We start from the raw sequence: 19,459 nt of genomic DNA on the forward strand, positions 1-19,459 counted from the left end.
TTTTTGTAGGGATGCTGATTATCTGTGAGGTGCCTTTGGAATGTTACAAAAGATGCTAGAATACAACTCTCAGATCAGCCAATGCAAGCCCTATCAATGCCCCAGCAACATATGATCTTTTTTCTCTCCCTAAGACAGTGGTTCTCAACCTTTCTAATGCCGCGACCCCATAATACAGTTCCCCATGTTGTGGTGACCCCCAACCACTTATACATCACCGGGTGCCAGGGGCGTGGCCAAAGAAAAGGGGGAAAAATGGCGGACAGCCTTGTTTGGCGACCCCCGTGAAATGGTCGTTCGACCCCAAATGGGGTCCCGACCCACAGGTTGAGAACCACTGCCCTAAGAGAACATTTCATTTGAAAACATATAGAAAAGTAACACCAAGACTTCCACATCAGGAATCTAAGACAGAATTGAAGTTCTTGGGAACATGCAGCCATGATGCTTTTTTGTGACTTTTGGAGAGCTGATTCTCACTTACTCATGGGAAAAACTGGGAATCAGATCTGACCATCACAGCAAAAGACAGATGGATAGCTTGGCCTCCCACTCAAAGAAAAGGGGGCATCTAGCATTTTGCATACTGCGGACACAAAGAAGTGCGACAAATGAATCCTGAATTCATCCTATATAGGAGCTGCTTTTGATACACTACAATCAGTGGAATTATTTCATAAAGTCGTCTTAGTTCTTCAAATTCATTATTAGACGTTCTTGAATTACTGTGGGCTTGTTATTTTTTCCAATCTAGCCTACCTGGGAGAAATCTATCAGTTCTAAATCTATCTAATGGCAGAGTTTCTTGATATTTTGAAATGAGGAATGATAAATTGGTTCTAAAATAAGCCTAGAACATAGACATGCATATCAATCACAATATTCTTTTTTGGATTGAATAGCATTTTGCAAAGTGTAGAAAAACAGTAATAAGCAATAGTTCTTCATAAATTTGGGGTATATAATACTTAAGTAATTTACCTCAATAAACTATGACTTTACTGAGATGGGTGGTCAACTTACAATGTTGGAAAAATCAATTTGGTATATAGATATTGGTGGCAACAGCTGAAAGGAGGTAGGAAAAGGCAGATGCCAGAAATTTTGGTGGGGGAGGGGGGTACAGGCAGCTGGATATGTTGCACTTGAAGCAAGGACAGTAGCAGTTGCAGCAGCAGCAGCCAATTTGATTATAAGCAAGATATATCTAACTAGCCTGCTCCCCTCTTCCTCATTTTTCCCAGAGTTTTTCTTTCAATAACACCTTTAATTACTACTTGCCACTGCTAATAATCATGGCTTTTTCCTTGGGATAGAACCCCAAATATTTCTGCTTGAAACCTGCATGTTTCATTTTGAACATTTGTCAATGAAAAACAACTACTCTGTGCAGATGGTTCATGCACAAAGTGTTTTGCATATCCCAAAAAGCAAAACCTAGAAGAAAATAAACTGAATGCTTAGCAAACAATTGAACATAGATCAAGGGATAAGAAAAAATGTATGACATACCCTTAGTTATTTAATTTGTTAAGTCTATAAGAATATTTGTGGAAAGTGAATGAACTCCTGCAGCAAATGTATGTAGGGAAAAGAACAAAGGCATTCCCCAAATTGTTTTCCAAAAAGCATGATTCCTCTTGCCCCAAATTCTGCTCATGCCCACTTTGCATTATCAGTATACCCAAAATAGGCACCCCAAAATGTTAAAGATAACTCCAGTCTATGGCAAGGTGTACTCTCATTGCCAGCAGAATAAGGCTACAGCCAACAGTTTATTTACATGCATAAGGTTCCCGGTTCAATCATTATATCTCCTGTTAATATTCTTGACATAGGGGAGTTGGGAATCCAAGTTATGAATGGGTCAGTGCAACCATCTTAGTGCAGAAGTCTAAATCAACCGATCTTCAGTTCTGATACCGTTTCTAGCAGTTTGATTTCAGAAGTAATGGTAATCAGGACTGAGAGGCATTCAAGCACTAAACGTTTGTCTCCTGGTGAACCATAAGCATACTTTAGAATTCTGCACACATTTCTCTTCTGATGTTAAGAATGTTACTATGGCAATCTAAGAACTGAGACTGACTTGGCTTTGTCAATCTCTCTTGTTTACTGCATTTTAAACAGAAGAGGCACAAAATATGGAATAATGGTAAGCCTAAAAAAAGAGCAACTCTATAATTTTATACATCGTTTGGATGACCTTTCAGAATAAAATGGTGTAGAGTCAAAAATTACGATTTAATAGGAAGATGATGTGTCATTCAAATTAGAAATTCTTTTCATTATGTAGACTCAGTTGCACCGATGACAGGTTCATTTTCAAAGAAGAAAAAGAAAAGGACAAAGGCGCGCGCACACCCCTCCATAAGTGATACAGAGGGAAGCATATAAGGATAGCAAGATTAAGAGTAAAAAGGGCAATGTTGTTTTAAAATTCAGGACACAGAAGCATATTCAACTGGATTATAAGCAATCTAATGATATTTTTTATCTTTCTTCTTTTTTCCTTTTCATTCTTTTTTTTTCTAAACATTTATTTTTTGTATTTATGTTTTTTATATACACACTATTGTTAATTATCTTATAATTTTCTTAAGTAATGTATTTAGATTTATTTATGGTTTATATCTTTTTTAAGATTTTTCGAAGAAACTTTAATTAAGCCTATATTCAGCTCTGGGAAGGTCGGGGGAGGGAATGGGAGGGTTGGGGAGGCTTGGGGGAAAATTGTTTTGTTTTTGTAAAGTTTAAAAATTTTTCAATAAAAAAAAAACACACACAAAAAAAAAAAGCAATCTAATGCTAAAAATGTAAGTAGCACCATCTCTTCCCCCATTCATGTCCACATTTGTCCAACATCATCTCCAGACACGGCTAGATAAATCTTTTTCCCCATCTTATTTTTTTCTGGGCTAAAAGAAACTTAACAAAACTAATTAGTTCATTTACCAATCCATCCAGAGTATACATACACACAAACAATAAAGTATGAATCTGATACTTAGAAATAAAACACAGTTTTTCATGCCCTTGACTCACCTAGGAGCTCAATAAATACAAACAAGCTAATAGTAACTGTGATCAGACTCCATAACATTATGTGAGAATGACCTTCAGAGATAAAGGGAAGAGATGCTGCCTAGAGAGAGAAGGTGAGAGATTTGTAATTTCTGACTTGGAAGATTCTGTTAATGTAGCCTTACAATAAAGTAGAATTAGCTCCTCTTGTCATGTTCCTGTCTGGTCTACTCAGGAAGCTGACAGACTCTTACTACTTATTCACACTTGGAATCATTTTCATACCGCTGAAAAGTTCACATAACTAATATAAATATTATGCACGGTTATATGCTTCATGTCAGTCTGCTCCAACCTTGTTTCCCTCTTGGAACTTTTTGGAATTGGAGATGTCAGAAAAACACAATTTTAATTTCAAGAGATAATTTAGGAAGGCAATAGTATTCCTATCACATCTAAAATTCACTAGATTGGGGAAATCTCCAGTAATAAAGGGTTTTCAGTATTTTCCTAATTATAACTTGAAGTTATTGGTGTACCTTTACAGGTTTTGCTGTGGTTTGAGGCAAAATATGTGTGGGAATTCTGAGAAATAAAGCATAAAGCTTTATCTGAACTATGGTTTGAGACTAACTTTGGGGTGAATTTATTCATTCAACAATTTTTCACCATGGCAAACTAGCATATCACATGGAGAAAGACATACATACACACACAAATGATATTTGGCATCCCATATCACCAGTGATATACATTTTGATCTGAAGGGCCAGGAACAAAACTCTCCATCTGGGAAGGAGCCAAATGCACGAGTGAATTTAAAAAGGTAGCGATTTGCTTTGTATTTGTCTTCCACCAAATCAGAGACTCCAAGGATAGGACTCCAGAAGCAATGATAAGATCCTCAAACTGACATTCAATTGTTTAAAAAAATTGATAGAATTAATATTGGGAAAAATGATTATTTCAGCAAGGATGCCCAGAGAATGTACCTGATATATCAATTCAAAGTGGTATTCAAGGTGAAAAAAGAAAACATTCCTTGTATTTTTTAAAACCCTTTTGTAACTTTAAAAACTAATCAAAAGAAATAAGTGCTAAGGTTGTTCACATGAAGCAATTGTCTTTCTGCTGCGAGAAGCAAAAAAAAAAAAAAACCAAACTCACACAACTTTTGCTTTTGGTTACCCTTGAAGAAATGAGTTTTTGTTTCTTCCCCTACTTCAGATAAAGCAGGCACAAGCTTTCCTGCACATTTGCTCAACCATATCCTCTTCTTTCAGCTCACCTTCCTTCCTTCCTTCCTTCCTTCCTTCCTTCCTTACTTCCTTCCTTCCTTCCTTCCCTCCCTCCCTCCCTCATGTTTGCCACAAATGGCTATTTGTCATGATTCATTTTATTTTATTTCTGCCTGGCATAAAATGGCCTCCCTCACATAAGGTGCATTGCTGGAGAATGAACTGTGTTTATAACAATAAATTGTAAAGGGCAGAGAGAATGAACCAAATAAAACAGCCCTGTGTCCTGAATTAATAATAAGCCTTTCTGAAAAACCAGCAATTGCTAAAGAAACTGCCAAGGGAAATCAAAATGATGAGCATGGCCACCAAAGCAAAGGTACTGCAAAGATCCTGCTCTTAAAAATGTATGGAGCTATCAAGTTATTTGAAATGTTGAAATCATATGTTATAAATGTTCAAAATGTTGAAATCATATGACAGAGAAGGACTCCGTAGCCTTAGGTAGTCCTTGGTTGTACCAATGTTTAAAAAGTACTAGCCTTTAAATAACTAATGACAGTTTCAAGGGTAAAATCCAAAGTGCTTTGCTGTGCTTGTAGTTAATGGCGCAGACTCATAGGGCAAGTGACCACTTTGGGCAGGGAAAGATGTTCCTTCCTTTAATCCCCAAGCACTCTCCTTCATCACCTTTCAGTTTTTCCTCATCAGTCTTACTTTCCTCTGACACTTGGTGTTAGAGGCAGGGCAGCAGCTCCTAGTGGAAATTTGGGAACTTATAAATCTCATAGCAAGGTTCCAAAGAGCACAGATGTGATGACTCCACTGGACGCTTCCCCAGAAACTCTTCAGATGTCAGATGTCAGCTCAGGGGAGGATGACCAGTTCCTGGCACATCAGGAGGGGAATTAGTCAGTGGCTCCAAGCAGCAATCTGAGAGTGATTTGGCTGAAGCACAGCTGCAGCAGGACAGCCTTGAGGTGTCAGATGGGGAAAGCATGCAACTGCAGCTGGTCAAGGAGGAGGAGGAGGAGGAACTACCTTCTGCACCTGATCCAAGAACAGGTAGGGCAGAGAAAAGGCAGGAACAGTGAAGGTCAGCTAGATTACTCATGAGAATAAGGCCTTGCCCTTCTTGATGGGCTGCACTGGAAGCTGGCTATCCAGCCTTGTGTTTTCTGGTAGTTGTGATTCCTCCCTCACTTTGGATTGACAGACACCATGCCTTGACTTGGATTGTGCTTTGTGAACTCTGGACTTTTCTTGCCTCATAAACCCTCTTGTATTGTAGATTTAATTTTGCCTAATGAGTTTATTTTTATTGGGAAACTTTCAAATGCGTTCTGGACTCATTGGCCACTGCTCTGTGGACTAGCAGTGGTCTGCTTGTGGCTGGACTTAATTGGGACAGTTCCAGGTTTTTGGTGAAGGGAATTGCTGGGGAATATTAATAAACCCATTAAACAGTGGTGGGATTCAGCCAGTTCACATCAATTCGGCAGAACCGGTAGCTATTTTTTTGTTGCCCAGACTCAGAACTGATTTCTGGAAGCGGCATCCACACAGAGAACTGGTTGTTCACATATTTGAATGCCACCACTGCCATTAAATCATGGTTATGTGTGTGTGTGTGTGTGTGTGAATGAGTGGGGCAGCACAGCAGATGAACTTCACAAGAATAGTCCCTAGTCTGCAGGCCACTCTTTTAATTTTTCAAAAAAAACTTTAATTTTATGACAAAAAATGTCATAAAATCATGTCACTCACATTGGTGCCTCAAATTATGACCATCATGACATACGATGGAAGTTCTGGATTCCATTACATTTGTTAGTCAAGGACTACCAGCATTGAACAGCTGATATACAGATATTCCTCAATGTACAACCATAATTCACAATTACAATCATAAGTCATGCCAGTCATTAAGCACGTCGCCACATGACTATGCCCAATTTTATTACCTTTTCTGCAATACTTTAAGCAAATGTGGTGACCATAAAGCAAACATGGCTGACATTAAGTGAATACAGCAATCATTAAGTCAATCCATTGACTGCAATGACATTATTTGCTGGAAACTGGAATTCAACAACTGTTTCTGGAAACAATGCCATAAACCATGGTCATATGACCATGGGATGCTTCAAACAGTCTTAAATGTAGGCCAGTTGCCAAGCACCCAAAATGTGATCATATGACTGTGGAGGTATCACTACTTGAAGTCAAGGATTACTTGTAGTGATCTATTTCTTTGCTTGAGTATCTCTAAAGAAACCCTTCTTACTATTCAAGGCATCCTTCATAACCTAGCTCATTCTGAATTGTAGCTTTCCTAACATCTTCCCTGCAACTTTACGCTCTCCATATAGACCTGTCCTTTGGTCTTCAGTCTTAACAAAGCATTTTGAGTAGCCACATTGATTTCTACTTCTGTCTTCTATTTTTTTTACTTATTGGAATTACTTGCAGTTGAATTTTTTTCCCTTTTTTTTAGAACTCCCAAGCATCTGAGTTTTTTTCCCTCTCACTCCCATGGAAATCTATTTATCATTGCTCTGAGTTTTAAAAATTCTGATTTTCTGAATTCAGCCATTATTTGTCTTAAAACCAAGAGCCTCAGGATTATATGATCACTTCCTACAATATTCCTGCTACTTCCACTGACTAATTCTTCCTTATAGATTAGTATTAAGTTAGGAGTAGCTGATCATTTTCTTCTTTCCTCCAACCTCTGAAAGAAAAGTTAGGAATTTTCTGGAAAGGTCATATTTGGCAGAGTTTGCCCTCCAACACAAGTTGGACTAATTATTCATGCCTCTTTGAGATACTGAAATGTGCTTTTAAAAAGCATAATCCACATCTGTTGTTGGATGAACATCAGCAGATAAATAAATAAAAACAGCACTCTCTTTATTTCTCTGTCACAGATGTTCTCTGTACCATAGCCAAGCTCATTTACTTGAATATCTGAACAGGAATGAATATATTATTCTTCCTATTCTATTGATCCTTTGAACAAATTGCCAAACTGCATCTTTCAACTGCTATATTCCAGTCATGAAACTGATCCCATTAATCTCTATTACATCTATTAAATCACATTTGTCTTCCTTTACCGAAAGTTCAAGCCCATTTTATTATTCATATTATAAACATAATTGTACAAACAACAAAGACTAACTTTATGAACTATGTTCTTTCTGATTTTTCACTGTAAAGGTTAATAAGGTCATAACAACAACATTTTGCAGAACAAGTTTATCTATGAGCCCAGCTCATATGACAACACCTACCTAATCTTGGCTGAATCTGAAAAAAATTAACCAGGATGGTCTACAAGACTAGAAAGTCTGCCTCCTGCCCAACCCTAAACACACCAGTTCATCCTTGCTTAACTAGCTAGGCATAAAGAATACAGGGCTATCATCTTCTCCAGTAAAAATTAAATAGGTATCTTTTTTCTTAATGAACACAAACCTATTTTATGCAAATCCATTTTATGCAAATCTCTCTCCTATTTTGATTTATTTAGGGGACACACATTTCCCCTTTTTCAGAGATGAAAAATGGCCACTTTGGGGGAAGAGAAAATAAATAACATATTTCAGGTTTTGTTTTAGAAACCACATCAAAAGATAATAGCAACCACAGATGCTGCAGTAGTAACACATTCTTCGGTTACAAAATATTGTGATCTAATACCCCCTGGAGACTTCCAGGGATGGTATGGCAAACTGAAGATTGCTCTGCAAAAGCAGAACCAACAGCCACAGCAAAAACCAAGAAACCTTGGAACCTCTCTGGTTAAGGAGAGGTTGGGAGATTGCCCATATGTGCAAATAATTACAGTATAAGCTTAGCCTTAAGCACATAAAGAATCTGAAACAAATAACAAAAAGCCAAATAAGGTTTTGATCTCAGAAAGTTATAAATGGACCAAGGGTCCAGATAAATTTGGAGTATTTTATAATAAGATTTTGAAATTAATTACAGAGAACAAACACTTCTTGTGCAAAATGGATCTCTTCTGGTTTTTGGAAGACAAAATAGAGATAAGTAATTTCATAATTTTAAAACTCGACACACGAAGGTGCTAAAGATTTTAGGTAGAGCCTAAAAAATTCTTGAGTTCTTGACCAAATATTGCTGCATACTTCTAACTTTGAAAGGAAACTTTTAGATCTGCATATCACCAAACTAAGAAAGATTTATTCTTTAGTAAGAGGAGCTCCAAAAGCTGCAATAGCCAGCTCAACAGCAGTCAAAGAGAGAAAAGCATAGAAGCTGTTTTTTCATCACATTCAGCTGCACACTGAAAAGATCTTGCTTTGAGGAAAGAATGTTAATGATCTCCTGGAAATAATACACAGCTTTTTTTTTCTCCCTGCATAAGCATACAGATACTGTCTTATCTGACTCTTAATAGAAAAAAAAATAATGCAAACAAAACTGAAAGTGGCATAAGAATATGTCAACTAAGGATAAGGAAATTTTAGTTAAATCTACAGGTTTTCAGATGGTGAAAAAGGTTAAATACTTGGGAGTATATTTAACGGCTTCAAATGGAAAATTGTATAAGAATAATTATGAATTATTATGGGCAAAAGTACAAAAGGATTTAAATGATTGGAAAAAATTGCAATTGTCATTGTTGGGGAGAATCTCAGCTGTAAAAATGAATGTTCTACCAAAGTTTCTGTTTTTGTTTCAGATGATACCTATTTTAAAAAAAGATGTAAATTTGGAGGAATGGCAGAAGGGTATCAGTAAATTCATTTGGGCTGGGAAGAAACCAAGAGCTAAGTTTAAGATTTTGCAAGATGCCCGAGAAAGAGGAGGACTTAAAGCACCTAATTTGAAATTATATTATGATGCAGCCACCTTAACTTGGATAAGTGATTGGCTTAATTTAACAAATAAGGATATTCTTTCTCTTGAAGGGTGGGATTTAATGTATGGTTGGCATGCATACTTAATTTTTAATAAGAAAGTTGATCGGGCTTTTAAATCACATATTTTGAGGAATGCTTTACTTCGAGTTTGGAAAAAGTATTATTATAGATTAAATTATAAAACACCTATCTAGGGGATTCCTGGACATGCAACTGAGGGAATTTCTAAGGGGATGAATTTTGATAAAATCTCGTATAAAGAATTATTAACTTGGTCAGGTTCGGACTGGCAATTAAAATCCTTAGATGTATTAAGGCAAGAAAATATTTTACAGTCATGGTTTCAATATTTACAAATAGTGGACAGGTGGACTGTAGATAAGAAAGAGGGAATAACATTAGGAGATGAAAATTTGGTAATTCAGATTAAAGATCAGAATCAGACTCATATAAAAAGAATTTATAATGTTTTAATAGAATTAGATTCGGAAACAGAATTGGTTAAAGATTGTATGATTAAATGGGCTCAGAATATGCAGGAACTGATCCCATTGATTTATGGGAGATAATCTGGATTAGAAATGTTAAATTTACACAAGCTCAAAATTTGAGAGAAAATTTTTATAAAATGTTTTATAGGTGGCATTTAGATCCTAAAAAATTTTCTTGTATGTATTCTAACTTACAACCCAAATGTTGGAGGTGTGGTAATATGGATGCAACTTATTTTCACGTTTGGTGGAATTGTAAAAAGGTAAAGGCTTTTTGGATTATGATTTGGTGGAACATTCAAAAGATTTTTAAAAGGAAGATAAAGTTTACTCCTCAATTATTTTTATTGGGTATTTTTGTGGACTTAGATGATAAAGAAACTATTTTAATGTTGAATTTATTAACTGCAGCAAGGTTAATAGTAGGTTTATATTGTAAGAAAGATTCGTTGCCTACTTTAGAAGGATAGATATTTAAAGTTTCTAATTTAGCAGAAATGGCAAAAATTTCTGCTTATTTAAAGGATCACACACAAGAAAGATATATTATTGTATGGAGAAGATGGATAGATTATATTCAGAAGAAGTATGGGACTATAAAGTTTCATTTATTTTATGAATAAATCTTATAGTAAATGTTTTATAAGAGATTTGTTTATGATGATATAATTTAAGGGGAGTTAAGGGCTAAGTATGATTTTTTTTCTTTCTTTCTTTCTTTTTTTTTTTTACTGTATATTGTTAATTTTGTTATTAATAACCCTGTACTCTGCTCTGGGAAGTGAGGGGGGGTTGAGGGTGGGTGGGTGGGTGAGTGGGTGGGTAAATAGGTAGATAAATAGGATAATATAGATAGGGTAACTTATGAGAGAGGTGCTGCTTGGGCATTCCCTCTACGCTATATTTGAGAGGGATGAGAGGGGAGGAAGGTGAAGGGAGGAAGTAGGATGGTAAGAGGAGAAGGGAAGGGGAAGAGAGTAGTGAGGGGAGGAGAGAAAGAGGAGGGAAGTAAGGAAGGTATTAGAGAGGGTGGATGCAGCTTGGGGGGAGGGAGCAAGCGGCACCTATGGTTTTGGTTATGGTTATGATTGTGAATTTATTTTATTTTGCGAAGTGAATTTTATTGTATAATTATGTTGGATAAATGGAAAATAAAATTTAAAAAAAAATTGAAGGTGGCTTATTAAAAGGAAAGGCAGAATTACCTTGGTCATCCCAAACACTTCTCAAAAGAGAATGACTACTCAGATGAATAAAAAATGTAGTGGTGGGAACCAGCTTTTTGTGGCAGAAGCAAGAGGTTGAGAAATGGGGATGCAGAAATATTAACTCTCTTTTTTTTTCTTTTTTCTACAACCAACAGTATTTATTATTTTTTTCCAGGGAAAAAATAAACAGCATGCATTTTATTTATTTATTCATTCATTCAAATTTATTAGCTGTATAATTCCAATGGACTCTGGGCAGCATACAAAACTGGACAATAAAACCAAATAAAACAATAATACATCAACCCCAGGCCTAGGATCAAAGCCAGCTTTTAAGAGCTTTCCAGAACCCTAAAACAGAGCACCTTTATGTCAGGGGAGGAGATCCTGTTCCAGAGGGTGAAATATAGCCATTCGGTTTTGTCAGGATCGAGTCAAAGTCTGTTGCACCCCATCCTAAACAGCCTCCATCCCATTCTGAATGAGTCAACAGCTTCATCTGGGCAGCTCGACATTGAGATATAGAGCTGGATATGATCATATACTGATGACGCTGGGTCTCAAACTAGCAGATGACCATGCCCAAAATTTCATATAAATGTTAAACAGAATAGGACATAGAGCCCTAGGACACTCCTCATGTGAAGGGTCATTGAGGCATTCTGTCCTCTGAATCCACACCAAGTGCAACCAATTGCTGAGGAAGGATGTGAACCATTAGAGCAAGTGCCTCTTCATCCTAACCCCCACAACCCCTACACCCCCCACAACCAGTTTAGAAGGATATTACGATCAACAACATCAAAAGCTGCTGAGAGATCATCAACAATCAGAACCAGCACTATTTCCATAATGTACCCAGTCTGAAACTGATCCAGATAATACATTTATTCCAAGATTCTCTGTAGTTGTTGTCCAACCAAGGGGATATATTAACTCTGATCACCAAAGAGTATAGTGGGCACTTCAGAAGAATCTACGAACTAGGCTCAACCTCTATGTTTGAGCAAATACATACTTGTCTTTCATATAGAAGTTTGACATATTGACCAGCTGTCACTTTAGCAGAAGAACACCTGCAGTATATAAGCTAGGGAGAAGATTTTTCTATGTAGGACACACAGAATCTTACAGAAGTCATTTGGAAATATCTAAGGGCAGAGAGCAATTCATCTGTAAGGGAAATGGGAAAGTTTGGCTCTGCCTATACCATCCCATACCAATCCTATATTCTCTGCTAAAGTTCTACCAAGGTTTGTATAGACCAGTGTTTCTCAACCTTGACAATTTTAAGGCATGTGGAAGTCCACATGCCTTAAAATTGTCAACGTTGAGAAACACTGGTATAGACCAAAGCAAATAGAGTTGGTATTGACACTGTATCTTGTCTCAGCTCTGGAATGATCATTTCTAGGCTGATCATTTCTAACAATATAGATAATTTTTGACTCAGTGTTTGGTGAACATCATATTTACTTGTTTGTTTGTTTGTTTTCTGATTATACTACCAGCTTTTGTATTTTCTCTTCTTCCATATCCCTATTGCAAGACAGATATACTCTTCATTCTCCCTCTATCACTGTTAGGAGTTATTTCCCAGGTTCATAATATTGCTTATATATTTATTTTAACAATATAAAATCTGCATGAATTCTAATGATACCCATGTCTACACAATTTATAATAAACAAAAACGCTGGCAACTTCCATAGCAGAAGCACACTACTGAATAAATATGTTTAATAGTCCTCTCTAGTCAGTATTACGGTAGATACAGACTAACACTATTTCTTTATAAATCTATGCATGGAGTGGTCAGGCAATGATCTAGAGATTTCTATTGTCCCTTCAAAACTGCCATATAAGTAGACAAATGAATCCAGAATTTCTTCAATTGTTTATTTCCCTGTTTTCTGTCAGCCTCCACTCCTACCTGTTATATAATACACCTAAAAGTCCAGTCCCTACAGCAGCTGGGAGAGAGAGAAAGGAGAAGAGGTAAGAAGCCATAGCTATTTGTATATCTTATGATTGGAACTTGATCATAAAACCTAGACATTCAGTCAAAAGAAACCATCATGGGCATAAATAGGATTTAGGAGTACACCATTATAACAGCTGGCACATTACGACAGAAAGGAAAATAGCATTAAGAGTTACCTAACATTTGAATAAAGGAGTAGTGGAAGAATCAAAAGCTCAGCAAGTGCTATGGCCCACAATTACCTACTAAGAAACAGGGATCCAGAATAAAAAAAAAATAGAGAATTTTGAAAGTTATCTGGAAATAGGGCTACAGTAGGTTCCCAAATAGCAATCTTAGTCTATCTTATATGAAGTCTGGGCACTGTAAGGGTAAAAATGTGAGCAATCTGCCTCTTAATGACCTTTTACTCCCAATTTAGTAAAATACGGTAAAATAACTGAGCAGCTGAAATTCAGCTGGGCAAGGAGAAAATCTGTTTTTTACCAAGACAAATACCTTAGTCACTTACTATGTACGTGTAGAGTTGTTACTAGGAGCAGTTTATGATGCAGGCTGCTGGCAGATTAATCATACACAGCTTTGCATTTGCAGTGCTGACACTCCCTAGTGTTGCTTCTACCACTGTAAGGATGTACATCTTCCTGTAGCCATCCTTCTCTTCCAATTATGCTTGCAGCTATGGTGGACGATTCCTGTTCAATAACTGCCTGTTCTAAACTACCATATATAAGTTTATATAATGAAAGGGGGCCTTCATTAAGCCAAAATTGAAACACTGCAAAGTCATTTTTTAAGATGCCTCATTGATGGATGCAAGATAAGATTTAAATATGTAGATCCTCAAGGACCAATCACCTCTGTTTTCAATAGTAGAATTGGAATACCACCACAATAGCTTGATTGCCTACAGAACACATACTTCATCCCTTCTGTAAATACCCCCAAAAGAGGTTGAAAAAAAGTCTCTGTTCTCAGATGAGCCAGCTCATATTTCCTTGCTGCCTCTCCTCTGCCTAAGATTTAAGCAGACAGAACTGCAAGCCCATAAAGTACAAAAAGGAGGGGCTTTCATACCCAGCTAGAGGGATTAAGGACTATTTTCATCTGCTCTAGATGCCTTTCTCCTGCAGGGGGGAATGGTTTTGCTGTCTACAGACTATGGGGTTAGCATGCAGATGCCAGGAACAATGCTGTTAGATTGTCTTTAAAATGGATTATTTTAAGAGGTTTACTGAGAAATCAAGAATCCCACAACACTTCTGCCCTGTCCTACCTCTTTTATGTCTAGTGGGGAGAGGACGAATTTTTGGGGAAACAAGTATTATCACCAAACAAAGAACTAAATGCTCTCCAGAGTTAAGCTTGCTACATTTATTTAGAGGACCAGATAATGAGCTTTACAATCAGGAATTGATTATTTAATTACAGTAGTCAAATTAATAATTGTGCAACGTTGGAAAACTACATAATGTAAAAATTGAGTTATGGATTAATAAGGCCTCTTTAATTGTCATATTAGAAAAAAACATAGAAAAAGTTAAAGTACCAAGACTTCAGAAGCAGGAACCACAATTATATCAAATTCAGATGGATTTTATGGTTTACCTTAATAGCAGTTGATTATTCAGTGTCAATGTTAATGCCAATGTTGATGTTTAATTAACTGATTAATGTAGAGGCTGGGGGAAAACTCTAAATGACCTTGCAACATTATGCTAGCCAAATGGAAAATGTCCAGCTCAAAGGAGAAGGGTTCATCTTCAACAACCTCCCAATCACTGTCCAAGAGATAGGAGCTTCTACCACATCTCTCTCTTCAAGTGTTGCAGACCTGATCATTCTGTTCTACTTAGAAAATAAAATTATTCAAAATTATGCCTTACCATTGCATAATGTTACAGTTAAAACTTTCTCCACGTGAAGCAAAAAAGACTTCAGCTTCTTATTAAACTTTAATCCAACTTCCTGCCATTATTAGGAAATGGTATCATGGAAACAAACAGATCAAAATAGTTACATATTTTCCCACAGGACAATGCTTGGTACAATTTTATGAAAGATTAAATTATTCTATCTGTATAGTAAATTACAAAACCTCATTGACTAAGCTCTTTCACATCCCCTCTTTGATTAATATCAATCACACACAGAAGAGGCTCAAATGCAATTTGAAGTATCTAGTGGAAAATGATGGAGAAGTTACTCACTTGTGGTGTTTCCTGTCATTTGTATGATGCATTTGGAATCCTTACTCATTTCTCGGGAATTGAAGGGACGCACCCGCACTGCCACTTTTACTGAGGCTCCTGCCATCCTGGTGAGCTGCAGATTTTTATTCTCTTGCTAGGATTTTTCTCCTCAAAATGTCCTAGGAAGGAATTAAAAAGATGTTAATAAAGTATATCTCTTGAAGCTCATCCTGTCTTCAAGCATGATGATTTATTGTATTGTTCGAATTGTTCTTATGATTGTTCTATCTTTCTTACTGTAGACTAGTATGTAAGCTATTCAAAGTTCTTCTTGATTAAAGCAAAACACAAGCCTGTTAAGTGTGGTAGGAAACTTACCCCAATAAAGCCAATTGGAGAGAATTCTGAACAATGAGAAATTCCAAAGGATTGCAACAAGCCATTGGTACTTACAGAAATAAAGATAATTATATGAAAACTTTACCCAGATAGGTATGCATAAGGGGCTGCCTACTCAAAATAAAGATTATATTTCTACTACTTTCAAAAACAACACCAGTTAACTTTAATTTTTTTAATTCCCTATTTCAAATTAATGCTGCATAATCAGGAGAAAAAGGACTGATTTGCACAATGCATTAAAACATAACATGATTTGTATAATTTTGGTTAAGTGTATTTATTTATTTTTACATATTTATTTGTATCCCAAGTTTATTATTTTTACAAACAACCCAAGATGGTGAACATATCCAACATACCTTCCTCCTCCTATTTTCCCCACAACAACAGCCTGGGCTGAGAGAGAGTGACTGGCCCAAAAATACCCAGTGTTGCATGAACATAGCCAATGGTGGTTTACTCAATAAACTATGGCCAATACCCTCATTGAAATTTAAAAACGAAATCATTAACAATTAGTTAATGATTTTGCCTGCCAATTAGTAATAAATTGTCTTCAAATATCTGCCTATCCTGAAATGTTTCCAGAATCTCTGCAAAATTGTATGTGTGGGAGGGTCCCCTGTTTGTATAAAAGTTTTCATATATTGAGTATATGAGAGATTCATATATTTATACCTTCCCTGGTGCCCTCCAAATACGTTGTGAGTGCAGTTGCTAGAATTGTTAGCCAATCTAACCCTTTTCTGATGATGGATTTGAATTCTGAGTTGCAGTCTCAATATAAGTGGAGAACATTAGAATTTCCTAAAGAATGAGAATTAATAAAATCTTCTCCCAAAGGTACTAATGCACTTTTGTAATGTATGGGATACATTACATTATATTCTGGCAGTTGAAAAGCAAAATGGCCATAACAAAACTGATGAAACATATTCCAACATGTTAATTTAGTAAGAAATAGTTAACAAGAGTCTCTATGGTACTAGTTACTTTGCAGATGCCCCATGACCCAGTTTTCTAAAGAGAACCTCTTTATTTTTTGACTAGCCATGGACCTGCAACGGGAGAGACGGTAGGGGTGGGAGACAATAAATGACAGGTTGAACAACTTTAGGGGCCTCCCAAAAAGTTGATTTGGCAGCTGCTTAAACAAAGCACACAGGTTATTGACAAAGATGTCACTGGAAAACAGCAGACTTTGCTTTACAGCCTCTGAAGCTGTGCACACAAGAAGGCAGAAAGTGGTTTCTGTCATGTATTTTTAGTTTGAGGAACAGTGGCTATGCGGGTATTCTCTTTCTGCCCATCTTCTGATACTTACTTAGTTTTTTAAAATGGAAAATTGAATTCTTCCTAACGTTGGCCAGGGAGATGTCATAACATTCCAGAATTATATAAGACTGCTCAAAAGGAAGAGCTCAACATACAGTAGGTCTTCTTCCTCCTTATTTTTTTGATGCCTTTTACAAAAGCTGGCATAAAATCAAAGCCTACCTTCCCTGCATTATCCGAATAACTGAGCTAAGCCTCCAAGGCCCACCTCCAAACTTGTTTTCAATATGAATAATTAAGTGAGCTAAGCGAAGCACTCAGTTAGCCACATCCAGCATCTTCTGTGGAAGCTTGGAAGTATAAGAGGAGAAAAAAGGAAGACTCCATAGGGAACAACCAGGATATTTGTGCTGCAAAATCAATTGCTGCTTCCAGGCAGACCTTTTAATGTTAATGGATCATTACCAGATACTGTCATCATCCTTCAGTCACCATGCCACATTGTATCATCTTTTCAACCATTTTTTTTTTCTTTAGAAGATTGATATGTTTAGTCATGAGGACTGGGAACAGAAGTGCAGATCTCTGAAGATTCAGGAATCCACAGAACTTTGTTTCCACCATTTGGGAAGGCTGACTTAGTTCATGTTTTTTTAAACTCCTGTCCATTCACCAATCCTTCCTGAACACCCATTTGTGTTAATATTTTTTAGAATATTAATGTCTGTATTTCAGATTTCCCATATACAGAAACTCCATTTGAAACCAGTTCACGTATTTCGTTACAACTTCTTACTTTTTAAATCATAGTGCAGGAAGAATTTCCTCTGTATATACAGATCTGCAAATGAACATTACGTATTTATAAAGCATTACAAATCGGCAACTTGACATTTATTTGTGCATTAATACCCCACAGTTGTCATCATAAATCCTATGCTTGCCAATTTCATTGTGAACAGTAGCAACTTTCATTTTAAAAAATGGTACTTTGGTATTATAATAGACAACTCAGCAAGGTGAAAAGAACCCTATATATTTCTAGCATTTCTAGCATTCTAGAATATAAAATACATTTTTTCACAAGAACACATAACATGCTTAAAATTATTGCTGTGATCTGAACAGAGAGGGAAAATAATACCCCCATCACAAAATTCCAACTGGTTGGGGGATTAATGCACTTAACAGAAACTGCATGGAACTGCTATTCAGCCAAATTAGGACAAGAAAGAATGTAATATAAAATAACATTACAGTCAAGACACAGCTGTCATGCTTCTCTTGGCTGACAAGGCAAAGCATTGCAATAATATATTACCTACAGTATGTCATGAACATTCAGAAAAGTAGATTTATTGTGGCAAAGCAATGAAGCCATTACAAAAGAATTACAGCTACTGCAAGTATTTATAACACTTGGTGTTCCAATTTGCTCCACTTATTTCTCCTGTGCTTAAAAGCCCATCAACAAATCTCTTTTAGGCAAGAGATACAATTTCCATCTGTTCTTTATTTTGGCAAAAACCTGATTTAGTATCAGATTGTTTATTTTTGACTGTAGAAGGACTAACTTTCATATCATCCAACATATGTATCTATTACTATAAACTATATGAGCCATCCTAAATTCATATGAAATCTACATTCCAATAAAGTACAAAAAATATTTTCTTTAAAAAGGCCTTTTGCTACAAAAGGCCTTTCATTCCTTTAGTAACTTAGAAAAAGTTATCTTTTCAACTATTTTGGAGAAATCATAATTGTCTAGCGATTTAGTTGCTTGTATATTGTCTCTGATCCATAGAATCATAAGAGTTGAAGATTTTCTAGGATATCTAATCAAACCCTATCTAATGCTGGAACTAAATGTAAGATATATCTCCAACATTTTGCTCAAAACATGGGCAAATTTAAGCAAAAGGTATTTGCCCCCAGCTTCTCCCTTTCTGAGATGATGAAGTTTTATTTCTTTATGTAGGCAAATCTCCAGGACAAGGGAGTCAAGGAAGAAATGGATTTTGTAATAGAAAAGAGCAAAGATTAAATCAGCCCCAGATTAAAGTTTGGAACTTCCAGAACAAAAAATAAATTGAAATGTGAAAAGTGCATTGAACTCTGATCCAAAAGGTCTGAGTAAAAAATAAAGAACATCTACAGTACATACAACTGCACTAAATTTAATCTTTATTTTATTCATGCTGCAATTATTTTTATGTCTGCCTAATTTAAAAATGCTGTATTTTTCTGTCAATGTAAATATATGTCCAAACAACTTGTTCTTTTATCTTCATAGCTAGCAGATCAGTATCATCTTGTGATTTGTGATTTTTACTTTTTATATGGTCCATTGGATCCTTTCCTTGTTTCTGTAATTTCCAGTTGCTAGATCTTCAAATTAGAACAGCATAATAATTGAGATTTTTTAATTGAGATTACCTACATTCTAATATTTAAAGCTAGAAGGAATCTTTCTAGTTTTGTCTTTTTAATAAAGTTTTATTTTATGTATGCTGTGTAAATTTGTTCAGGAGGAGAAAGATTGATAGGTGAGTTTGCCTGAAAAGAGATAGAAAGATTAGGGCAAACTGAAAAGGATTGGGAGAAGGGCAATAGTGATAATTAGGAACGATGTACTAGTCCCATGAAGAGAGACCTGAGGAGCTGACATTGTTCAGCCGTGAGAACTGGCTGGGGGGGGGGGATATGATAACAACCTCCGTATCCCTGAAATGTTGCTTCCAAAGTCA

General features: G+C 36.2%; 1 protein-coding gene across 31 annotated transcripts in view; it reads right to left on the minus strand.

The window, feature by feature from the left end:
- Positions 1 to 19,459, minus strand: part of KIF1A (kinesin family member 1A) — a 107,969-nt gene that overhangs the window by 78,452 nt on the left and 10,058 nt on the right. For all 31 annotated transcript variants that reach the window (XM_039356379.1, XM_039356377.1, XM_039356375.1 and 28 more), the window contains exon 2: positions 15,051 to 15,211. In XM_039356379.1, coding sequence (XP_039212313.1) covers positions 15,051 to 15,156 — 106 coding nt within the window. In that variant the 5' untranslated portion in view covers positions 15,157 to 15,211. The remainder of the gene's footprint in view (positions 1 to 15,050; positions 15,212 to 19,459) is intronic.

The sequence above is a fragment of the Crotalus tigris genome, unplaced genomic scaffold (genome assembly GCF_016545835.1).
Source record: "Crotalus tigris isolate CLP2741 ecotype Arizona unplaced genomic scaffold, ASM1654583v1 scf7180000018824.943158, whole genome shotgun sequence".
Lineage (NCBI taxonomy): Eukaryota > Metazoa > Chordata > Lepidosauria > Squamata > Viperidae > Crotalus > Crotalus tigris.